The sequence below is a fragment of the Grampus griseus genome (assembly GCF_964374135.1).
Source record: "Grampus griseus genome assembly, chromosome: 11".
Lineage (NCBI taxonomy): Eukaryota > Metazoa > Chordata > Mammalia > Artiodactyla > Delphinidae > Grampus > Grampus griseus.
This window is the reverse complement of record NC_139005.1, coordinates 33,199,959-33,226,252: the sequence shown is the minus strand read 5'-3', so window position 1 is coordinate 33,226,252 and position 26,294 is coordinate 33,199,959. Positions and strand designations below refer to the sequence as shown.

At 37.5% G+C, this 26,294-nt stretch overlaps 1 protein-coding gene across 2 annotated transcripts in view; it reads left to right on the top strand.

Moving 5' to 3' along the window:
- Positions 1 to 26,294, top strand: part of GXYLT1 (glucoside xylosyltransferase 1) — a gene marked incomplete at its 5' end in the record, with an annotated part of 47,836 nt that overhangs the window by 7,050 nt on the left and 14,492 nt on the right. Inside the window, 4 exons of one of the 2 annotated variants that reach the window (XM_082666649.1) lie at positions 6,761 to 6,853; positions 16,742 to 16,913; positions 22,428 to 22,553; positions 25,513 to 25,764. In XM_082666649.1, coding sequence (XP_082522775.1) covers positions 6,761 to 6,853; positions 16,742 to 16,913; positions 22,428 to 22,553; positions 25,513 to 25,764 — 643 coding nt within the window. The remainder of the gene's footprint in view (positions 1 to 6,760; positions 6,854 to 16,741; positions 16,914 to 22,427; positions 22,554 to 25,512; positions 25,765 to 26,294) is intronic. The other variant, XM_082666650.1, reaches the window with a different exon arrangement.

Here is a 26,294-nt window from a genome sequence, read left to right as displayed (position 1 = left end):
TGCCATTGGTAATTTGATAGGGATTGCACTGAATCTGTAGATTGCTTTGGGTAGTTTGGTCATTTTCACAATATTGATTCTTCCAATCCAAGAACATGATATATCTCTCCATCTGTTTGTATCATCTTTAATTTCTTTCATCAGTGTTTTATAGTTTTTTGCATACAGGTTTTTTGTCTCCCTAGGTAGGTTTATTCCTAGGTATTTTATTCTTTTTGTTGCAGTGGTAAATGGGAATGTTTCCTTAATTTCTCTTCCAGATTTTTCATCGTTAGTGTATAGGAATGCAAGAGATTTCTGTGCATTAATTTTGTATTCTGCAACTTTACCAAATTCATTGATTAGCTCTAGTAGTTTTCTGTTGACACTTTTAGGATTCTCTATGTATAATATCATGTCATCTGCCAAGAGTGACAGTTTTACTTCTTCTTTTCCAATTTGTATTCCTTTTATTTCTTTTTCTTCTCTGATTGCCGTGGCTAGGACTTCCAAAACTATGTTGAATAATAGTGGTGAGAGTGGACATCCTTGTCTCCTTCCTGATCTTAGAGGAAATGCTTTCAGTTTTTCACCATTGAGAATGATGTTTGCTGTGGGTTTGTTGTATATGGCCTTTATTATGTTGAGGTAGATTCCCTTTCTGCCTGCTTTCTGGAGAGTTCTAATCATAAATGGGTGTTGAATTTTGTCAAAAGCTTTTTCTGCATCTATTGAGATGATCATATGGTTTTTATTCTTCAGTTTGCTAATATGGTGTATCACATTGATTGATTTGCGTGTATTGAAGAATCCTTGCATCCCTGGGATAAATCCCACTTGATCATGGTGTATGATCCTTTTAATGTGTTGTTGGATTCTGTTTGCTAGTATGTTGTTGAGGATTTTTACATCTATATTCATCAGTGATATTGGTCTGTAATTTTCTTTTTTTGTAGTATCTTTGTCTGGTTTTGGTATCAGGGTGATGGTGGCTTCATAGAATGAGTTTGGGAGTGTTCCTTCCTTTGCAGTTTTTTGGAGGAGTTTGAGAAGGATGGGTGTTAGCTCTTCTCTAAACATTTGATAGAATTCACCTGTGAAGCCATCTGGTCCTGGACTTCTGTTTGTTGGAAGATTTTTAATCACAGTTTCAATTTCATTACTTGTGATTGGTCTATTCATATTTTCTATTTCTTCCTGGTTCAGTCTTGGAAGGTTATACCTTTCTAAGAATTTGTCCATTTCTTCCAGGTTGTCCATTTTATTGGCATAGATTTGCTTGTAGTAGTCTCTTCGGATGCTTTGTATTTCTGTGGTGTCTGTTGTAACTTCTCCTTTTTCATTTCTAATTTTATTGATTTGAGTCCTCTCCCTCTTAATGAGTCTGGCTAATGGTTTATCAGTTTTATCTTCTCAAAGAACCATTTTTAGTTTTATTGATCTTCGCTATTTTCTTTGTTTCTATTTCATTTATTTCTGCTCTGATCTTTATGATTTCTTTCCTTCTACTAACTTTGGGTTTTGTTTGTGCTTCTTTCTCTAGTTCCTTTAGGTGTAAATTTAGATTGTTTATGTGAGATTTTTCTTGTTTCTTGAGGTAGGCTTGTATAGCTATAAACTTCCCTCCTAGAACTGCTTTTGCTGCATCCCATAGGTTTTGGATCGTCGTGTTTTCATTGTCATTTGTCTCTAGTATTTTTTGATTTCCTCTTTGATTTCTTCAGTGATCTCTTGGTTATTTAGTAACGTATTGTTTAGCCTCCATGTGTTTGTGTTTTTTACATTTTTTTCCTTGTAATTCATTTCTAATCTCATAGCATTGTAGTCAGAAAAGATGCTTGATATGATTCCAATTTCCTTAAATTTACTGAGGCTTGATTTGTGACCCAAGATGTGATCTGTCCTGGAGAATGGTCTGTGCACACATGAGAAGAATGTGTAATCTGCTGTTTTTGGATGGAATGTCCTGTAAATATCAATTAAATATATCTGGTCTATTGTGTCATTTAAAGCTTCTCTTTCCTTATTTACTTGCATTTTGAATGATCTGTGCATTGGTATAAGTGAGGTGTTAAAGTCCCCCACTATTAATTGTGTTACTGTTGATTTCCTCTTATAGCTGTTAGCAGTTGCCTTATGTATTGAGGTGCTCCTGTGTTGGGTGCACATATATTTATAATTGTCATATCATTTTCTTGGATTGATCCCTTGATCATTATATAGTGTCCTTCCTTGTCTCTTGTAACATTCTTTATTGTAAAGTCTATTTTATCTGATATGAGAGTTGCTACTCCAGCTTTCTTTTGATTTCCCTTTGCATGGAATATCTTTTTCCATCCCCTCACTTTCGGTCTGTATGTGTCCCTAGGTCTGAAGTGGGTCTCTTGTAGACAGCAAATATATGGGTCTTGTTTTTGTATCCATTCAGCAAGCCTGTGTCTTTTGGTTGGAGCATTTAATCCATTCACATTTAATGTAATTATCGATATGTATGTTCCTATGGCCATTTTCTTAATTGTTTTGGGTTTGTTTTTGTAGGTCCTTTTCTTCTCTTGAGTTTCCCACTTAGAGAAGTTCTTTAGCATTTGTTGTAGAGCTGGTTTGGTGGTACTGAATTCTGTTAGCTTTTGCTTGCCTGTAAAGCTTTTGATTTCTCCATCGAATCTGAATGAGATCCTTGCCAGGTAGAGTAATCGTGGTTGTAGGTTCTTCCCTTTCATCACTTTAAATATATCATGCCACTCCCTTCTGGCTTGTAGGGTTTCTGCTGAGAAATCGGCTGTTAACCTTATGGGAGTTCCCTTTTATGTTGTCATTTTTCCCTTGCTGCTTTCAGTAATTTTTCTTTGTCTGTAATTTTTGCCAGTTTGATTACTGTGTGTCTTGGCATGTTACTCCTTGGGTTTATCCTGTATGGGACTCACTGTGCTTCTTGGACTTGGGTGGCTATTTCCTTTCCCATGTTAGGGAAGTTTTTGACTATAATCTCTTCAAATATTTTCTTGGGTCCTTTCTCTCTCTCTCCTCTTCTTTTGGGACCCCTGTAATGCGAATGTTGTTGCGTTGTTGTCCCAGAGGTCTCTTAGGTTGTCTTTATTTCTTTTCATTCTTTTTTCTTTAGTCTGTTCCGCAGCAGTGAATTCCACCATTCTGTCTTCCAGGTCACTTATCCGTTCTTCTGCCTCAGTTATTCTGCTGTTGATTCCTTCTAGCAAAGTTTTCATTTCAGTTATTGTATTGTTCATCTCTGTTTGTTTGCTCTTTAATTCTTCTAGGTCTTTGTTAAACATTTCTTGCATCTTCTCAATCTTTGCCTCCATCCTTTTTCTGAGGTCCTGGATCATCTTCACTATCATTATTCTGAATTCTTTTTTTGGGAGGTTGCCTGTCTCCACTTCATTTAGTTATTTTTCTGGGGTTTTATCTTGTTCCTTCATCTGGTACCTAGCCCTCTGCCTTTTCATCTTGTCTATCTTTCTGTGAATGTGGTTTTTGTTCCACAGGCTGCAGGATTGTAGTTCTTCTTGATTCTGATGTCTCAATTCTTAAAACATATTTCAAGTACTGAAATTTGGAGGAATTTAATTTGTGATTCATTTATTGTTTTAAACTTTTGAAATAAATAAAAGTTCACAGGAAGCTTCATAGATACCCCATTTATTCTTCACTCAGTTTTTCCCCAGTAGTAACATTTTACACGAGCTTAGTGTAATGCTACTGTATCTGGAATATATGTGTATCAACATAGTGGAATATTAGAACCCCAGAAATTGACATTGTACAACCCATAGACCATCTTCAGACATCACCAGTTTACCTGCACTCATGTGTATGTGCAGTTTTATGCTGTTGTATCACGTAAGTGAAATTCGTGTCATCACCCCCACAGTCAGGATACAGACTGTTGTATTACCACGGAGATCCCTGTGCTATCCCTTGATCAGTTTGCTTGTAGACAAGCCACCTAGAGCTAGAAATATTAAGCCGTATGAAACAGGGGGATGAGTCATGGTAAAGTTTTATTTCAGTTTGATCCACAGTGGAAAAACTTTGCATTTATGGACTTCACTGATTCTGGATGTCATTGTTTACTGAAGACATACCCATTTAGGTCAGCTACAGTTTTGCCCCATTAAAATTATTTAATAGAGTTACCTCTTTGAATTTTGTATGTCTAATGTTCCATTTTCAATAGTCTTAAGGAATAAAAGCAAAAGCACCTAATAATCAGAACTTGGATAAGTACCTTTACTTTTCCAATATTTTTAAACTTTTTTTTTTCTGGCCTGAAAATACCAGTACTGTCTGTCTCAGATTAGTTGCTTTTCCTCATTTATTGCTTGTAGTGATAGTTATTGATACGTAATGAGTTCTCAGAATGAGTTTCTACTCTCTATCTTAATCTTTAAAACCAAGTTTTCAGAAGTGAAAGAATGTAAATTTGGGAGATAAGAAACTGTGAATAAATTATGCCCCCTTTTGCTAGCAGCAGCTCAGTGTTTTATGTTTTTTTTTTTTTTAATGGTAAGGAGGATGTATACTCACTAGTGCATATGTTTTATATTTCCATTAAAGAAAGACAGAAAGAGAACATTCTTTCTGTAAACTGTGTTTTCTGACATTGAGTTATGGTCAAGAAAGTTACCTAAAACTTGACATTTTTTTCCCTGTAATTTCATCTGCATTAATCAGTTTACATTGATTACATGATCCAGCCATTCCTCTCTTAGGGGTGTGTGTGCGCACGTGTGTGTGTATGTGTGTGTGTGTGTGTGTGTGTGCGCGCACGTGTGTGTGTATATATATATATATATATATACTCAAGAGAATAGAAAACATACGTTCATGTTAAAATTTTACATGGATGTTCATAAAAGTATTATTTATAATAACCAAATAGTATCAACAACCCAAATGTTCATTAACTCATGAATGGATAAAGAAAATGTGGTATATCCATCCATTCATAAAAGGGAATGTTATTTGGCCATAAAAAGGAATGAAATGTGCTGATAAATGCTACAGTGGGTGAACCTTGAAAATACACTAAGTGAAAAAAGTCTGACTCAAAAGGTCACATATTATATGATTCCATTTATCTATGGAGACAGAAAATAGATGCATGATTGCCTAGGGTTGGGAGCAATACAAGTTGAGGCAGAAAATGGTATTAATATACAATTTCGAGCAGTCATTTTTACAAAAAAATTTAATTAGTCATTTTCTTTGAGACTTCATTTTTAATTTTCATTTTCTACTGTTGGAAGATTTGACAGAAGGAGATGGAATAACCAACTTATTTCCTTCCTGGAACAAAGGGGCACTTTAGGTGTTGATTATAAATAAATTGTGGATTTGTTGAAAGAAAGCTTTGATGATGTCTGTATCTGAAAGATGGAGATACCTATTTGAACAGGTTTGTTGTGAGGCTTAAATGGATGTGAGAACTCTTGAATTTGAAAAAACTCTGTGTTAGTTGTTGCCACTTCCACTCAGCCTGTCTCTACAAATAAGTGCAAGACTTAAAAACTACATGACCACACCTGGAAGGGGACCAACAAATTTCCTGATCAGGTTGTACATTTTACTGGTCTGCACACATTTTCTGACTTATCAACTAAGATATGTTAACTTTTTATGCTGTGCTTGAAAACGGTGTCCATTTCAAGAAAAAACAAAATATAGTGTCACTTTTTTCCATTGATTTAAAAATTCTGACGTAGTTCTTCATGCAGTAGTATACAGAATAACTTAGGCAGGATTTTAAAAGCAACCAGTGCCTGACCCTGTCCTCAGGGTTTCTGATTTAACAGGTCTGGTGTAGGGCTCTCTGGTGATTTCATTGTACATCCTGGATTGAGACCCCCTGTCTTAGCCTGTTGACATTTGTGAGAGGTGTGATCAGAGATGTTGCAAATATGAAATTTCATAGACCTTTCACTGTAAGAACAGTAACTTATAATTGAATTAATGGTGATGGGACATGAGGTGACCTGGTTTAGTGACTCACTCTGACTTCATACTTGCTTTAGTAAACCCAAGCCTCCACTGTACTGAATTTCCAGCTAGACTCTTGTTTTGAAAAGGAATAACAATGAAAAACATACTTTTTGTAATGTGAGCAGTTGTTGTTGTGTATTTGTGGGGTTTTTTAGCTCCAACCTGCAATCTAAGAAGAAAGTTCACATTTGATCCCCCATTTTAGCTTGTGAAATATAGTGAAACTGAGATGTGTAGGTAATGAAACTGAGCCATGAATATCAACTTGGTCTCTTATTTCCAACTTAAAACACGATACTTGGTGTTTTAAGCTTGGATTGAGGATTAATTTAAAAGCATTTAAAGATTCTCTCTTTCCTTTCTACCAGCATTTGTGGCTTAAATTTTGCTTCAGAATAAGCAAATGTTTTGTTTGGCAGAATGGATTTTATTCTAGGGGGGATACGTGCAGTTAATGAAGGAAGGAAAATTTTAGAAGTATTCCAATATTTTCTATGTCATCTTAGGAGGAGAGCTTAATATATTAAGAGCGTTCATGACTAAAAAGCGTTTCCAGTCTGTGGTATTTTTTGCCTAAAGGTTTTAAAGTTCTATTTAAAGTAGTGCTACCCTAAGTAAGGGAGAAATCAATTTCCAGAAATCCTCAAGTTACCATAGCAAGTTGGATTTGCAGTTTTGTTGCTGTAAAATAGAACAGTAAGTTTTTATGTTATTGAGTAAATTCCTTGTTAGTTTTAAGCCAAAATACTCACGTAGGACTATTTCTGTCTTACTCTGTTAGGTGTAAAGATTTCTCTCTGTGTTACTGGAATCCCTATTGGATGCTGCCCTCTGATGTTTGTGGAATGAACTGCTTTTGGGAAGCGGCTTTTAGGTAGGCACTTAATATTTAATTGGTAGATCAGTGTAGGTAAGATTAGATAGTAGCAAATAAATTTTTGAGTGTAATAAAAATGTGGTCATATGGTCATAAAAATGTTTCTTTTCCTGTAATATTATTATACAAGTAAATAATTTGTTTTCTGATTGGGTTTTCTATTTTTTCCCACTTTGAAGTAGTTATGACTAATTTTTTAATACATACTGTGTATAAAATGATCTAAAAAATTTTAAAGATGTTACTAAGATAAACCATTATTCTTAGGACAATTTATGATCAAATTTTAGGTAACAGGTAATAAAGTGGTAACCGGATAATAAAGGTAGATTTCCACTGACATTTACAGACATATAGCATTTATCTAACTTAAAGCTGGTATACTGAAAAAACATTTTGTAGGCAGATGGAGACAACTGGGGAAGGATTATATTGGTTATGAGCAGAGGGGTTGAATATTGGGGAATGGGAGGATAAAGATAAGTGTGTAATGAAGGAGCAAATGATATGACATTGTTTATTGGCCCTTTTTAAAAGTTTTTGACTAGTGCAGCTTTGTTCACGTCTCTGGACAATGAAGGCATTGGATTGACTGACTCTCAGGTCCCTTCCTGCTCTAACCTTCAACGAAGGAAACAAGTATTGGTAGGAATGGGATATCAGACTCTCTGAGATAGTAGCAGGGGAGAGTGAGGCTGTAGCCTAAAGTGCCCTTCCCAAGAATAAAATTTCTTTATGATTCATTTGAATTTTAATTCTACTCATTCCATTTGCCAGGCACAGTGCTAGGTGCTAAGAATCAGACTGAGTCTGGTTAACATGGCCCCATCCTTCTGGAGCTTACATTCTGATGGGAGCTTCACACTAGTCAACCTGAGACTCTAGTAGAGGGTGACAGGTTATAGCCACAAAGATGGGAGAAGCAGGTGGGAGGCATCAGGGAAGGCGTTTTCAAGGGAGTGACTGCATGACGAACAGGAAATTAGCCAGGCTTAAGGACAAGAGGTGACATATTCCAGGTGGGAAGAACTGCATTCTTAATAAATATTAGTAGTGTGTATTTTTAAATTCTTGTATTCCCAGTACATTATACATCCCATGAACAACTGGGAATGAATCATTGAAATCACATATTTTAATTGTATCTCATTGCTATGGAAAAGATTGGATGATTGAAATTCTAATATGGGTCAGTCGAGTCAGATTATGTAAACTTTTAAAAGCTCACTTTTTCAAGATAATCTTACCATTCAGCTTGTTCATAATTTTGGAGAATAGGAGCTCCATATTTTTCATCCTTTAAAGAGTTTTCTAGTGAATAGAGTAATGACAAGCACCACTTAGCTGTCTCCGACCTGACATAAATCTGCTCACTCTGGGAGCTGGGTAAGGTTGAAAGCCCCTGTATACTCCGATTTATACAACCCAGGCCCTTTCGTAAGTTACGGCATGAGTAATGATCTTCCTACCTCCTCTGCTGCAGAAGTAGCCCAGGGAGGTTGACCTAGTCTGAATCCTGGAGCTTCTGCTTAGTATTCCTTTTCTTTGAGTCTCTCCAACTCACTATTTTCCCAAAGCTCCGAAGAATTCCCTGGAAGGAATTACATGTGGATAGATACGTGACATTGTAAACCCTTGTGCTTTTTTACTCTCCTAAATTTGAGATTTTAAAAGTTATACTCTCTGCCTGTAATATTACATCCGTAGTATAAATCTGTAACCATTTTGTTACATGTATCATATCATTATGTAAAATCTCTTAAACTTAGTATGATCAGGCCACCCAAGATGGCTGTTCTCTTGCTCTCTGTACATCCCCTGCTCGACCAGTCCCTGCCTCACCTACACCCTACTCACATGACTGACCTTCCTACATACTTGCCCCTGCCCCAACTGGCGATGGTTCTGACCTTTAAATCAGAACATCTCCTCCATGATAGCTTATCAAAGGGATGGTGAGGCGCGTGCTCCTCTGCTAGTTTCCCTGGTAACCAGTGAGCCACCCTGAGGTCAGTTCTCCCTATAACTGATTACCCCTTCCCCCCGCCCCCCAGCAAACACTGCTGCCATGTCATCTGCACACAGTAGCGTGCTGCTCCAGGACCTTGCTTTCGACATGTAAGCTCCCCCCATCCATTAAGTCATTGATGTTTCTGCTGGCCTGACTGGCCTCCTCCTTCGGTCTTGAAGCTGGGCAAGTACGGAGCTTGCAGGCCTGCATGCTGCAGCCCAACACTTAGTTTCTTACTTTGCTCTTGGGAATCCCTTATTTATTCAGTCTATTCCAATGTGCCGACAAGCTAAAGTGCTGTCCCATTGCCATGTCATTCTCCCCCTCCATTTCAGTATTTAAATAGCACCTCATTTTTGCCTGACTCTGCCCACCTGGGGAAGCTTCTCTGAAATCCCCTCGGCTACCATTAGCTCTCCCATTTTGCCTGGCACCAGTGGGCCCTTATAACTGGCACCATTTTCTTCTCCCCAGACTTGTCCCAGCGTTTCCAATTTGAATTCTTTATGTATTTTGATTAGACTTCTCTGGGGGGTTATTTCCTCCCAATTAATTTATTATACAGTGATCATAAAATAACATAAAAAAGCCCAAATCGCCTCAATACCCACCGCAAGTGTTTTCGCCGTTCCTGTGCGTGTGCTTCTAATAACTTGTATCTGCATGAGTTGTCTGCCCCTGACTGCGCCCCGGTGGCGTCACAGCGCTCACACCTCTTCCGCCTCCTCTGTCGTTGAAACAAACCAAAGTCCCTACCGCAGCTTGCTTCCAGCCCCTTTCCTTCAAGCATCCTTTGTTTGTTCTTTCTCGTCACCAGCAAACATTTATGAGTATCTGCTGGCTTTACTTCCTTAAAAAACAGCAACAAAAAGAAGAACACCTTCACACCTCAGCCCGCTAGGAGCAGCACCCAGCCACCACCTGACAAAAAACCCCGCTCTCACTGAAGTCACCTCTGACCTCGGAATTGTTCTTTGAGCCCTAATGTGCTTTCTTGTTACCACTTCCTCTTTCTTCCTTTCGACTCTGTCCGTCTCTGGCTCTTGTCGTCTCAGGCTTTGTTCCCGCCGCCTCTGGACTCCTCTCTCCAGTCCTAACTCCTTAGAACTCTGCTGTTTCTTCTGCTGCTCCCTGGATGGTTTAACTGATACCTTCATTCCAGAGCTGTTCTCTGAGCTCCCGAGCTGTGTCTCCAGCTGCACGGTGGTGATTTTCGCCTTGCTGACTTGGGCTAGCCCCTCACACCTCCCCTCATCTGGGTTTTGTGTCTTGGTTCACGGTGGGCTTCCCACATGTCAGTCAGTCTGCAGTGACTTTTCCCGCCCGTCTCCTTTCATGCTGTTGCTCCTGCCAGCCTGTTCCTTTCTGTCCCTTAACTACCGTGGAATCACTTCTTATCCCGCCACTGTGACCTCCCTTCCGTGCCCACCGCTTCTCCCTTCTCTGTATCCTCCTAGTTACTGTACCTGCTGCATCTGTTGTGGTTGCGAATCATTACCCACTTCTGGAGTGTTGACTTCGCAGACGGACACCACGTGGTGTTCATTATTTAAGCCCCATTATTTGGCAAGGTGCTTGGCAACCAGTAAATGACTAGTAATTTTCCCCAGCAGTTTCAGACTAGGTTAGATGTTTGTGTAGTGAGCGCAGTTAGCAACCTTGATTGTTTTCTGTTTAAGCAATTACCATGCTTTCTGATTAAATCTTTCAAAAATCTGTCTTTTCACAACAGCTATAAATTGTGTGAGGTTAGGATTGTGGCTTTCTTGTTTATCCCCAGTGTCTAGCATGTGAAAGGAGTTCAAATATTCATTAAAAAGAATGGATATCACTTATGTTCTAAAAATTATACAGATTTAAGCCTGTACCAGCATTGTGTGAGTGTACTGGTGTCACCATAACCTTAACATTCATTATTGGGAGTTATAATTTTACCACTTATTAGAGTAAAATGGTAGCTTATTATTGATTTATATTCATTGATTATTTCTTGAATATATTTTTGCATTTATTTGGCTTTTTAAATTTTTGTTTGTATTTTCTGTATTGATATTTACCTATTGAGCTTTTTAATGCTTATTTTATGAACTCTTAGAATTACACGTTCTACCTTTGCCATTGATTACAAATATTTTCCTTATTTGTTTCATTTTTTAATTGTAGTTTTCTTTTCATTATGTAATCTCTTAATTTTAATATTATTATGTGACTTGAGCTTTTAAAATATTTGATCTTTCTCTCTATGATGGGAATTGATTCTCAGTTCATAGTCTGTGTATTTGCTACCTGAACTGTTATCTTGAGTGGTCCCATGCTAGTTTTAAGAGGTATATTTTTACAGACTATTTTAAATTACATTTTAACAATTAATACTTACAAAATGTTGAATTTTTAGATTTTTTTAATCCTTTGCATAAAACCTTGCAGAGTTTTTTTTAAGTATTATATTTTGTCCCCAGAGTGATTTATATACAACCTTTAAAGTAGTTTTACCTTAGTATGTTAATTCACCACAACTCTTTTTTTTATAGTAAGAGGAAAAACTTTTTTTTAAGAGCTACACATTAAGGAAATTATCATTAGTGTTTCTGAATATAGTTTTCCAATTTTGTCCAATTGCAAGTTTTTTTTGTTTTGTTTTGTTTTTTTTGCGGTACGCGGGCCCACTGTTGTGGCCTCTCCCGTTGCGGAGCACAGGCTCCGGACAGGCAGGCTCAGCGACCATGGCTCACGGGCCCAGCCGCTCTGCGGCATGTGGGATCTTCCCGGACCGGAGCACGAACTCGCGTCCCCTGCATCAGCAGGCGGACTCTCAACCACAGCGCCACCAGGGAAGCCCACAAGTTTTTAAAGATAAGTTTGTGGCAGTTATTTTTTAGTTTGGGGAGATTGTTATCAGAAATTTAATCTGTTTACTTTGAGTCTGTGTACTTAATTATAATGCTAATTACTAGTCTAAATATTGTTATATGTTGTTTTCTTTTATAGAGAAAACACTAATTTAATTATAGGCTAGAAGAACACACTGGAAGCTTTTGATGCTAAATTTTGATTAAAAAATTTTTAATTTTGATTAAAAACTTTAATGTTTAAATTTTGATGCTGTCTAAAAAAAGAAAAATTATTATTCCTTTATAGCAGAAATGTTACTTAAAATAAGTCTATTCTTAAGGCTTGTAAGTCTATTTACAGTATTTGTATTAGAATTTTCATCTAAAACATTGTGTTAACTTTTTTTTCTGGATTCCTCCTCTCAGCTTTTTACTTTGATAAGTTTTCAAATCTACAGAGGTTACAAGAATAGCATAGTGAGCCACTACATACCTGTCACTAGATATTTACCTATTAGCAACATTTTGCCACTTTTTGGCTGAACTGTTTGAGCGACAGCCTAAATATTCAGCATGTATTGCCAAAGAACAGGGATAGTCTCCAGTACCAACATAACAAAATTGGCACTTTCAAGTTATTTAACACTGACAGAATGTTATATTTATATATATTCATATTTCCTTATTTTCCTTTTAATGAACTTTGTATCTTTTCTACCCCATTCAGAACCCAGTCAAGGAACAAGTGCATTCAGTTATTAAATCTATTTAGTCTTCTTTTTTCTAGAACAATTCCCAGACATATTTTTGAGGGGGGGACGGGGCAGGGAGGCGTGGTGGTCGGTGTCTTTCTTTCATGACATGATATTTTTGTTTTGTTTCGCAGAATGTTCCTTTATTTGGATTTGCCTGTCTCCTTAGGATTAGATTCAGGATCTTTGGCAGGAATATTGCGCAGGAGATCTTGTGCTCTTTGGGCGTTCTATGGGGAGGCATGTGGTGGCAGACAGTTAACATGATTGGTTGTTTGATCCCCTGGTTAAGGTAGCGGTGTCACATTTCTACACCGTAACAGTATCTTTATCCCCTTTGTAATGTGTGGGGATAATACCTTGATACTCTGTGGTTTTAGCATCCATTAATTATTCTTGTTCAAATCATCTATTGCAATAGTGAGTGCAAAATAGTGTTTTTTGTAATTCTGTCATTCCTTCTACATTTATTGGTTGGTATTCATCTTTAAAGGAGGGTTCCCCCTCCGCCTTACTCTTTATTTAGTATCATTTTGGACTCACTGATTCAGTTTTTTAATAGAATGTGTTACCAATCATTGCTGTCACAATTCTAGTCTATGCTCAGGCTATGCCAGATTTAACCATGGGGACCCTCAGGTGTTACCTTTGAATTATCTGAAGCATTTCTTCTAATCATATATCTGTAGAAAAGTAAGTTATGACTTTAAAATGTCCTTTTTGGATAACGTTTCTTTAAATCCACAGGGACTTTCTCTTACTCACACTGTAATTAATATATAGCATATTTTTGTAGATCCTGACAATATTAACACCATTCAGTTGGGACCAAAATTACTTGAATGGCTACTTCCCTACAACTTCTTCGAAGGTTTTAGTTATCCCTTCCTCTAGTGTAAAAGCTTACTTTAGATTTCTTCCAGTTGCAGTTACTTCCTGTTCCTGGGTCTAGGGACAGGGTGGTGAGCAGAGACATCTTTAAAATATGCTTTGTCTTGTCAGTTTAGCTGTTGGAGTCTGTACTGTATATAATGCTTTTGCTAAAAAGGGACACATAACAGAAAAACAAATGCAATATTGTTGACAGTACTACTACTTTTATAGAAATTGGTGGAAGGAGTGCTAGCAGTGTGATTAGAACAAGCCTTTCTGCAGTGCCTGAGAGCAGGAGTCCCTGGGACTGACCTTAGAAGGACTTTTTTTCCTTGAAGAACATTTGACTTATTTCTCTTGAGAAGGTTTATTATACTTCTGTATGTAGAGAGTTCTGTGCCAAACAGCACATGACTGTTACGGCTCACTCTTTAAATCTCTAGGCTTTTAGCTTTGGGGCAGGATCTAGTTATGGCCAGTTAAGCAATCCGAGCCCATTATAGATTCTCAAATCTTGGTGCTTTAATGAGGGTCTTTGTACCCTCATGAGTAACAGGACCTGGAGGCATTTATCAGAAAGCTGAGACAATGGAGAGTTCTGTGAGATTGTTGTGTGTCTTGATTGCCTTCTCTTTTACTTGTGTCGTTGTGGCTTCCACTGCTTTGAGGTGAACTGGATTCATGTCCCCTTGTTTAGGTATAGAAAGTGTAGATAGTCTCCCCTCTGATAGGGCTCCAAAGTTATAAACTGAGGGGCTCAACCGAAACGAGGGGAATGGATAGAGGGTACAGACGAGGACGCAGGCACTGCTTCTTTCTAATTCCTGTCAGTGGAAAAGAACAGAGCTTTCAAAAGACCCGAGCTTATGCTGTACCTTATGAGTGAAAGAGGTAGCACAGCAGGTGAGTGGTGGAAGGCTAAACTCTGGTAAACCTGTAACAGAAGATGGTTGGATAGCTGGATAGCCATGTGCAAAATTATGCAGTTGTCCCCTCCTCAAACCACTCATAAAAAGCAGTTCCTGGTAGATTGATGTAAATTTTAAAGGCAAAGTATGTACCTGATGTTATATCTTAATTTAATGATAATCTTAATAACTTGATGAAGAATGAACTATCACCACCGCTTCTCGAATAGTAAATTCCCCTTCCAACAATACCACTTTTTATGTGACTTCTCCATTGAATACCATTAACAAAGTGGTGTAATAATGTTTAACTTCATGAATTATCCAGGGAAGGTTTCTTTTTCTTAAAAGCAGTTGTTGTTGTTTGTTTTTAAAGAACGTCATCTTTAGAATAATTGGCCCATTAGTCTGAATAAAGGGTAGGTTATCAAGGTATTGGGTTTCAGCCTCCCAGTTGAGGGATCAGGGAAGGAAATGACTCTTGTGTTTTCTAGGAGATAAGTATTCATGCTGAAAAGCCTTTCTGCTCCTCTGCTGAAGGCTGACAGTTACCAGTAATTGTGTAGGTAAGAGATGTCCCATGTAAGAGAAGTGAACCCATTTTCAGGCCTCAGAAACTCAGAGCAGAAAAGCGTCAGTTTCAACTGCTGTCCTTAAATGTCTCTGGGCCCTTGGCAAACAAGCTTGTTAATATGACTGAATAGATACATAGTAGATGCAGGAGCACGTTATATATATTCAGACTTTATCATTAATAGGATAAAAAATTAGTAATTCCAAATGTTTAATGTTAAAACATTAAGTTGTATGAATTTGATATTTAGGTGTGTTTTATATAGTCAATTGTTTGTATTTAATGTTATTTAGCATCATTTTCTGTTTTCTCATATCCTGGCCAGTTGAGGGACTACCCATGAGCAAGACCAAGATTTTCCTCAGGAAACAGTTCTGGGTCCACTCTGATACACGGACACATGAATGAATACTCAAGATTCCAAAGTCCTGTGCTAAGGAACATAACCATGATAATTTTAGCTTATAAATTTAAGAAAAATGATTAATCACCCATCCCTGCTACTACAAAATTTCAGTAATGGATACATACAACTATTAACGTTAAACAGTATTATTTGTAATCCCCTTATACATTTTACAGAAAGGATCTCTGTAACTAAAAATTCAGTTAAAGTCAAATTCGTATGTTTTTAGTTTTGGAATGTTTGTACTTCATAATACTTTAATGTGCTACTAGGTTGTTTTATGTTGTCTTCCACTCCTACATACCTTTAGCTGTCAGTTCCAAAAAGATTATTTTATGTCCTAATTACAGATGAGGTCTTTATTTCATATTGTAAATGTTAATTATTTAATAACAATGCAGTCACACATAATTATTTCTGTTCCTTGTATGATGGTGGAGTATTATTGGTTCAGTGGTAAGGTGCTTGCACTGCTGCTCTGTGTTAGAGGTAGGGTCCAACATAGCCTAGGCTGATAACTGGGGTTTAGGAATCTTTCCTTCCTTCCAAAATGATGTGCTATGAGCGTTTGACTAGTATTTTTAGACCACCTCAGAAATTTTTACTTCTCACTGATTACTTGATAAATGGGACTGCACAGTAAAACAAAACAAAACAAAACAAAACAACTTATGTGAAGGAAACTTCTTGTAATCAGCATGGTTGAAGATTGGATATAATACTGAAATATTTGTGGGTGAATTTATATCTGGGTTTGCTTCAAAATGATCTGTTGGTTAGTGGAAGGGGCTGTGGGGAGGGGTTTTAGAGGAAATAAGAATACCTTTGAATGGATAATTGTTGCAGCTGAGAGATGGGTACATGGAGGTTTACTGTTGTCTTCTCTCTACTTTGGTGTGTTTGAGATTTTTTTTTTAAGTAAAATAGTTAAAAATTAAATGGAAGACCTTCAAATCAGTGCTGCTCCCTTTCTCAAGTGGGGGTTTCCTTGAGAGAATTAAGCCCTAATGTCCTACAGCATCCAGAGTGAGTAGTGAATTAACTTCTCTCCCGTGCATCCAGAATGATGCTAGTTATGTACCATTCTTGGGGGAATGCGGAAGTGGTCATTTTTTGTGTTTTGTGGTTCCTGGTGAGGAACGTTAGCTGAGAAAGGCTGGTTGAGGGTATAGATATATATATATATGATTGATTCAACATTATACTGTTTTGTAATTTGATGTGTCTTTGCTTTTTAAATAGAAGGTTCAAACTTCAGGTTTTTTTTTTTTTTTTTTCAATTGAACTGTAGTTGATTTACAATGTTGTGCTGGTTTCTGGTGTACAGCAAAGTGATTCAGTTATATATATATTCTCTTTCATATTCTTTTTCATTATGGTTTATTACAGGATATTGAATATAGTTCCCTCTGCTGTACAGTAGGACCTTGTTGTTCAAACCTCAATCTTTGAACACGGTCAGAATACCATGTCGTTAACATGTTACCCTGTACTAACACTGTTGGAAAATGTGGTTTTCTTTTCTATCAGGTATAGTCTGAAAATGCAGCCCGTTGAGGAAGTGCACCTAGCCGTAGTTGCCTGTGGGGAAAGACTGGAAGAAACTCTAACCATGTTGAAGTCAGCACTTATCTTCAGCATCAAACCTCTTCAGTTCCATATTTTTGCTGAAGATCAACTGCATGATAGTTTTAAAGGCATAGTAAGTATTTGAGACTTAGTCAAGCCTGTATAGTTGAATATTTAATGGTATATATAGTAAAATGTTGTTGAACAAAAATATGTATTCTAGGGCTTCCCTGGTGGCGCAGTGGTTGAGAATCTGCCTGCCAATGCAGGGGACACGGGTTCGAGCCCTGGTCTGGGAAAATCCCACATGCTGCGGAGCAACTAGCCCCGTGAGCCACAGTTACTGAGCCTGGAGCCTGTGCTCTGCAACAAGAGAGGCCGCGATAGTGAGAGGCCCGCACGCCGCGATGAAGAGTGGCCCCCACTTGCCGCAACTAGAGAAAGCCCTCGCACAGAAACGTAGAGCCATACACAGCCATAAATAAATGAATAAAATTTTTTAAAAAGCAAAATTCCTTTAAAAAAAAAATATATTCTGCAGCTCTGCCCTCTAAGAGTGGGGACTGTTCCCTGCTGCCACTTCCATCTGTACTTCCAGATCTAGGGTGTAAGAGGAAGACTTGTTTTTGAAAAGGAGTTAGGCTATTTAGAGTCCTTTGCCAAGCATGGAGGTTTTATTTTACTGACTATATAGTTCCAGGATGTTTTGACTGAGAAGTCCTACTTCTTAATTGTGTTCCCATCCTTGGCTTGAGAGTGCCTCAATCAGAGTGTGCACAAAGGTTTTAATTCTGTTTTGAGTGGAGGGAACTCTTAATTGACAATATGGAGGGAAGTAGCTTCTTGCTCTGGTAAGAAAGTTTCTTATTTTGGTTTTGTATTAGTTATAGTCAGTTTGGCTGTAATGGCAGAAAACCCAAAATAACAGTGGCTTAAACAAGATAGAAGTTTATTTCTCTCTTATATAAAAGTAGGCAGTCTGTGGTATATGGCAGCGCTGTGTCTTCAGGGATTCTGTTTTTTTCTCTCTTGTGGCTGAGCCATCTTTAACTTAAAGCTTCTACCTCATGATCCAAGATGGCTACTCAAGCTCCAGCCATCACACTCATATTCTAGCCAACATGAAGGAGGAAGGAGTGAAGAAGGGGGTTCTCCTCCTCCTTTCTAAGGAAACTTTCTAAAAGTTGCACATGACATTCCTGCCAGTATCTCATTGGTTTCAACTTAGTCATGTGACCATATCTAGTTGTTTGTGTGGGTTGACGATATACCCTTTTAATCAGGACTGCCACATAACCTTAACAAAAAAAATTATTCTTATGCAAGAAGAGGAGAACAGATAAATATAGGAGGGAGAACATATACAAAGAAGAAACTTCACCTGAAATCTCATTACCTTGTGTCCTGAGATGGTGGTGAAGAGGATAATGATTATCCCTGCACCATCTCTTATCTCTCTATCTACACTCAATTAAGCTGTCAAACTGATTTGGGTTTTTTGCTTGATCTATGTAGGAAAAGTGTATTCGATGTTTTTTTCAGGTTAAATTAGTTCATTTTGCATATTAAGTGAAAAACACTACTTGTGACCTCAAGTCTTAGATTTCTGCTAAAATCTTTGATTCCAAGAGGCTTAAAGCTTTACTTACTATTTTACAAGGAATGAAATTAGAACATTCTCTAACACCATACACAAAAATAAACTCAAAATGGATTAAAGACCTAAATGTAAGACCAGAAACCATAAAATGCCTAGAAGAAATCATAGGCAAAACACTCTTTGACATGAATTATAGCACTATTTTTTTGGATCTGTCTCCTAAAGCGCAAAGGAAATAAAAGCAAAAATAAACAAATGGGACCTAAGTAAACTTAAAAGCTTTTGCAAAGGAAACCATTGACAAAATGAAAAGACAACCTACTGAATGAGAGAAATATTTGCAAATGATATGACGAATAAGGGGTTAATATCCAAAATACATAAACAGCTCATACAACTCACCATCAAAAACAACAAACAACCTGATTAAAAAATGGGCAGAAGAACTGAATAGACGGTTCTCCAAAGAGGACATGCAGATGGACAAACAAGCACATGAAGAGATGCTCAACGTTGCTCATTAATCGTCAGGGAAATGCAAATCAAAACCACAATGAGAGGGGCTTCCCTGGTGGCGCAGTGGTTGAGAGTCTGCCTGCCGATGCAGGGGACGCGGGTTCGTGCCCCTGTCCAGGAAGATCCCACATGCCGTGGAGCGGCTGGGCCCGTGAGCCATGGCCGCTGAGCCTGCGCGTCAGGAGCCTGTTGCTCCGCAACGGGAGAGGCCACAGCAGTGAGAGGCCCGCGTACTGCAAAAAAAAACAAAACAAAACACAATGAGGGCTTCACTGGTGGAGCAGTGGTTGAGAGTCCGCCTGCCGAGGCAGGGGACATGGGTTCGTGTCCCGGTCTGGGAAGATCCCACATGCCGCAGAGCGGCTGGGCCCGTGAGCCATGGACGCTGAGCCTGCACGTCCGGAGCCTGTGCTCCACAACGGGAGAGGCCACAACAGTGAGAGGCCTGCGTACCGCAAAAACAACAACAACAACAAAAAACCCACAATGAGATCTCACCTCCCACGTGTCATAATGGCTGTCTACCATCACAAAGACCACAAATAAGAAATATTAGGATGTTGAGAAAAGGGAATCCTCATATGCTGTTGGTGGACATGTAAATTGGTGTAGACACTGTCGAAAACAGTATGGAGGTTTCTCAAAAAATTAAAAATAGAACTACCATATGACTCAGCAATCCACTTCTGGGTATATATTTGAAAAAAATAAAAACACTCATTAGAAAAGATACATGCACCCCAATGTTCATAGCAGCATTGTTTACAATTGCTAAGATATGGAAGCAACCTAAGTGTCCATCAACAGATGAATGGATAAACAGATGGTATATACACACACACACACACACACACACACACACACACACACACACAGTGGAATGCTACTCAGCCATAAAAAAGAATGAAAATTTTGCCATTTGCAGCAACATGGATGGACTTGGAGGGCATTGTGCTAAGTGAAATAAGTCAGAGAAAAACAAATGCTGTATAATATCACTTATGTGTAGAATCTACAAATTACAACAAACTAGTGAATGTAACAAAAAAGAAACAGACTCACACTTAACAGAGAACAAACTAGTGGTTACCAGTGGGGAGAGGGAAAGGAGGACAGGCAATATAGGGGTAGGAGATTAAGAAGTACAAATTATTATGTATAAAATAAGCTACAGGATATATTTTACACCACAGTATATCCTATATATAGCGTGAGAATGTAGCCAGTATTTTATAATAACTATAAATGGAGTGTAACCTTTAAAACTTGTGTACCTGTACCTTACATCTGTAACTTATATAATATTGTACACCAGCTGTACTTCAATTAAAAAACAATGCAGAAAAAAAGCTTTACTTACTGTTTTAAAATATTTCTGGTATCTGTACTTATGATATGTGCTTTTGTGATCTTAATCTTATTATCTGGATTGTTTCCTAAAATATTAACTGAGGAATTAATCTCATCCTAACAGTTCAGAGAATAGTAAGAGATTGCTACCAACTGTGGAAACCTTTGAAAATGTAATATAAAAGTAAAATAAATTTATTGCTTCATCTTATATGCGGCTTCTGTGTTGTCTTCAAAGCTGGCTGAGTTATTGCTTGTATAATATATACTATATTTTTAAACTTAGTTTTTCTTTAACTATCATGGTTAACTCTGAGACTGTTTGGTTTTGCTTTTGATGAAGGAGAATCAAATATTTTGTGGAATGTGCTTTTACTGCAGAAAAGATGATTCGATATTAGAATTTCAAGAATGACTAAGATTTCATTTTGAAGTTGGTATTGAAAGGATCTTCTTTTAAATTTATTTATTTATTTATTTATTTACTTATTTTTAGCTGTGTCGGGTCTTAGTTGCGGCACATGGGACCTTTCGTTATGGTGCCTGGGCTCTTGGTTACAGCGTGTGGGCTTCTCTCCAGTTACAGCACGCAGGCTCAAGAGCGTGTGGGCTCTGTAGTTGTGAAGCGAAGTCCCTTGAAAGGATCTTTAAGTGATTTATAAGTCACGCAAGGAAAATAAAATACTAGTGTTTGAAACTAATTAACAGATACATCAAAACAGTGTGTTGGAAGTAAAGTTATTCCCTTAAACTATGTTGGAAGGCATTGATTGTGTGTGTGTGTGTGTGTGTGTGTGTGTGTGTGAGAGAGAGATAGGGAGAGAGAGAGAGAGAGAGAGAGAGAGAGAGGGAGGGAGAGAGAGGGAGGGAGAGAGAGGGAGAGAAAGAAGGAAAGAAAGAGGGAGGAATTAATGTTTTTAAAAATCCCTTGAACAGGGACTTCCCTGGTGGTCCAGTGGTTAAGAATCCGCCTTCCAATGAAGGGGACGTGGGTTCGATTCCTGGTCAGGGAACTAAGATCCCACATGCTGCGGGGCAACTAAGCCCTTGCACCGCAACTACTGAGCCCGCGCACCACAGCTAGAGAGCCTGCGTGCCGCAACTACAGAGCCCATGCACTCTGGAGCCCACGCGCCACAACTAGAGAGCCCACATTGTCTGGAGCCTGCATGCCACAAATAGCTCACGTGCTACAACTACTGTGCCCATTCACTTGAGCTCACACGCCACAAGTAGAGAGCCTGAGCGCCACAATGAAAGATCCTGTGTGCCGCAACTAAGACCCGATGCAACTGAAAATAAATAAAATAAAAATAAAACAATAAAAAATAGATATGTGTTGAGCATTTTAAAAAATTTTTAAAAAGTAAAAATTACTTGAACACAGACATAATTCAAAAAGAGATCATCTTCAGCCTGTTATATAAAATGCTTAGTTTTTTCTTCCTGCAAAAATTGTGAATGCTCTGTAGGAAATTTAAATCAACAATTCTGTTTAAGCAGCAGTGATAGGTAATACTTAAACTGAATTTGAAGCAATTCAGTGTCTTGAATTGCACTCGGGCTGCCAAAGAGTAAATGTGTTCATTATAAATTTTCAGATCAGAAAATCAGATTTTGCTTTTTGTAATGATTTTTTTTAAATCATTTTTTTAAAATCATTTATGTATTTATGTATTTATCAAAATATTTTATTACCAGGAATATTGAATCTATATAGATAAATATTTTCTAATCAGTTTTTCACATTGGTCTGACTTGGATTGTAAATATTTTCTGTTATATCATACATACTGTGGTAATAAAATTAGTGCTTAATTTTTCTGAGTTTAACTTGTTCAGGGATTGAGAGGATTTATACATCAGGTCAAGCTGATGGAGGCGAACAGTTTGTAAGGCTCTTTCCACTTTGGTTTTGTGGTTGATATCCTTATAACTTCAATTGTCCCTCAGATCTTTACGGTGGAGTCTTTCTAGCATATTGGAATGACTTTAAGATTTTGAATGGAAACAAAATGGTGGGAAAGAAGAATCTAACTTTCTCTTAAGTGTGTATGACATACAATGTATAACATCTTAAATTTTAGCTTTTGAAAAATAATCTGTTGGTTTATGATTTTGCAGAGAAAGAGAAACAAATCTAAACCGAGTTTTTATTTTTTATTTGTTTTTTTATTTTAGCTTAACAGCTGGTCATTTCTCCAAACATTTAATTATTCATTATACCCGATAACTTTTCCAAGTGAGAATGCAGCAGAATGGAAAAAGCTCTTTAAACCGTGTGCTTCCCAGAGATTGTTCTTGCCAGTAAGTTTTTTCTCCAGTGTTTTTTTGGTTTGTTTGCATGTTGCTGTTACACACACAAGTTAATGAAGAGTTCCATATAGATCAGTTAAATAAACACACATGTATGATTTTCCCTTTGAACATCAGAAGAAAGAAAAACTTCCCATAGAACAAATAAAAGATAGAATAAAAAAACCTCTGTTAAAAACGAAAAATGTAAATAATTTCTGTTGAAATACTATTTCTTACATTTTAATTGATTCAGTTGCTATAAACTTTCATCTCTAAGAAGGAGTTAGAGGTCATCAGGTCTTAATGGAGCCAAGTCTTTGCCAGGAGGAATGCAGTGACAGGATCACCTGCCAGGTGCAGACTTCATTTATAATTTGGGAAATGAAGTAGATCATTAGATAATCATTTCTGTCTTAACAGCAAGCCAGTTCACCTTTTCTGGCTGATATTTTAACACAGACACAAAATTTGAGGCACGTGAACTCGAAGGGAAATGGGAACCATTTATTCAATGGGGCTGTTCTTTGGTGGTGGTCTCTGGTGATAAACCCTGATTATTTCTTTTTAATCTAAAAATATTCAGGGACTTCCCTGGCGGTCCAGTGGTTGGGACTCCGAGCTCCCACTGCAGGGGACACGGGTTTGATCTGTGGTCAGGAACTAAGATCCTGCAAGCCACATGGTATAGCCAAAAAAGAAAAAATAAATAAAAATAAATAAAAATATTCAGAAGCCAGCTTACCTTTTCCATTTTGAATTGAATTCACTGATAGTTTTAAAATTCTCAGTAGTTGTTAGAACCACTGTAATGTTTAAAATAGTTACGGTAGTTAGAAATACTGAGTTTAAGAAGCTCACAAGTTTCTGGAAGGTGAATTACTGGGAAGAAACTTAAGTTACTTGTTATTATTAAGTGGATTAAGGCAATTCTTAGTATATTAAGAATAGAGTTTATCAAATCCAGGATGTCAGTTAAAATTTAAAATTAAGTTACATTTTGATAGCTGAGTCTGCCTAACCAGTAGCTTTATTGCTGAGCATAAAAAATCTGGATCCTAGGATATCTTTCTCATTACCTGCTTTCATTGTAAGAAGCACACAAATAAGGGATTAAAGGGGAAAAGCCTAAGAAGTTTTAGGTACTTAATGTAGGCCTTAAATTTTAAAAATTAACAAAAAATCTTATGTTGACTCATTGCAATGTTACATCATTTACTTAATAGTTTGAGTGCCTCTATTCTACCAAGTATCAGTAATGAAGGGCTGGGTATATAGGAATGAATGAAACAGATTGCTTGTTTTCATAGAGCCTGTTGTCTGATGTGGGAGGCTGACATTAAACAAGCACATTATGACGTTAAATAAGCACAGATATGTCACTGAAAAACAATGATGAAAGAAGCATGAGGTTACAGTCATTGCTCTTCTGTTTTATTCTGCATTATTAACAAGTTTAATTGTTGATGTCTTGATAGGAAATTTGCCAGATCATTTAATGATGTAATCTGGTTACATTCCTAAATGGAATTTGAATACTAAAATTAAATACTTGAAGCCTGTCAAATTGTCCTCGTCCTTCACTCTTACTTCTGCATCGTTTTAACCAGATCTAAGTAAATCGATTCTTCATTTTTCTAAGTAAAATCCTTTTTTTTACTAAGTTTCTCCTCTAAAATAGATGGATTAAAAGAACCAAGGTAAGCTCTGCCAACTCCTTGTTCCGCCAAAAGGAACCATAGAAAAATACTGACGTGGTTATTATTTAACCTTATGTATGAACTCCAGTTGGCAGTGGCTCCCAACAGTAACCCTGGAGCTTCCTGTAGTGTCTTCCTAGATTGCTAACAATACAAAAGTCTGTAAACACACATTTGTCTCATGGTACAGAAGCAAAATGTTAATATAAAAACAATTTCCCTCACTCTTCGCCCCGCAAAAAGAGAGAGGAACAGACATCCACATACATACATACCCTTTTAATTGTAGTCTTTGAACAAGTGAGCCTTCTCTACTCAGGCTCTGTAGCCAACTGTCAGATATTTTTCCCCAGCCTGATACTAAATCAGTGGGGGCATGGAGTGATTTCAGCTTCGTAACTGCTCACCTTCGTAACTGCAGGAGGAGGTAGCAGCTTTGAAAAGGAGCAGAATGAAGATCAAGCTCTTATCGTCTTTGTATTCTTAACCAAAAACCTTTAGGTTAACCTAATCATTGAGTCTTACTAATACACTGGGATAGGCAATACATTTAAATTGGCAGGAGTCACATTCTAAAGTATATGGGTAAGGCAGAAATAAAAACGTACCCTTGAAAATTCCTATAAGAGATGCATGTTGGAGGTTTAACGTCTCTCGGAAAGTGACATAGCGAGTCTTCCAAGACAAGTCTTGTCTTCACCCTTGCTATGTGAGTGCACATTTTCTTCGATTTGTTGGGAGGTAGTAAGCTCAGAAATAAGAGCATGGGTTCTGGAGTTAGGTGGTCTGGACTTCAATTTTGGCTCTACCATTTGCTGGCTGAGCCCAGAATGAGGTAAAGGTGCTGGCCATTAGTGTTACAGGCTGAGGGGACGAGTTGAGATCTCCATTGGTACTGATTAATTTCTGTATTTACCTCAGGAAATTGAGATTCGATATGTCAGTTCACCGAAGCTAATGTTATTTTCCATTATGAAAAACATTTCCACCCTAGTCTTTGAGGCTACTGCTTTTATTTTTTCTTCCAATTTTTAGTATTGAGTTTTTGTTCTGATTTGTTTTTATAGCTTTTCTTCTCTAAAAGTTAATTAAAGAGATTAGCAGACCATCTATATATGCTCTTGTAAAAAATGAGAGACTTGGGAAAAACTACTTTTAAAAATTAATGTCAATTAGTTTCTCTCTTAGGTGTTTTTTAAATAATGAAAGCCTCTTTCATGTTTTATATTAAATAGAGTTACAGTTAATGATTCAAATATCTTTCCCCACAGTTAATCCTGAAAGAAGTTGACTCACTATTGTATGTCGACACTGATATCCTTTTTTTACGGCCCATTGATGATATTTGGTCTTTACTAAAGAAATTTAATTCCACACAAATTGCTGCAATGGCACCAGAACATGAAGAGCCTCGAATAGGCTGGTATAATCGCTTTGCCAGACATCCATACTATGGAAAAACTGGAGTGAACTCTGGAGTTATGTTGATGAACATGACCAGAATGAGAAGGAAGTATTTCAAGGTAAGTCACCGATCCAGGTTAACTTATCTCTCTTTTCCCTCCATATTGTTTGGTTTCCAATTTAATTTTGCTTTATTAAAAACTAGATAGAGCTATTCAGAATTTTTCCACTTATCTAGAATAATGGAAGAAAAGTGTGTTCTTAGTATTCTGTTTATTAGAGCATTACAGTAGGTCAGAGCAGATGGTGTTACAATGAAGTAACAGTGCAGCAAGTGTGAACATCACCTTCCTAGATTGGTATTCCAGGCAGGAGTTGTCATTTTGTAGTTGTGCAGCCTCATAATACTTGAATCTAAAGTGTGGTACGTTTTGGGGGAACACAGATTGTGGTTAAGAGCTAAGAACCGTTGGCTTGGTTCAGACGCTGAGATCTTGGTAAGTTTTGAACATCTCTGGGCTTTGATTTCCTCATCTGTGAAATGGGATGATAGATAACAGTACCTATGTCATAGGGCTTTTGTGAGGGTTAAATTAGTTAGAAGGGAGGCTAACACATAGGAAACGTTGGCTATTTTGGTGCTATTGGA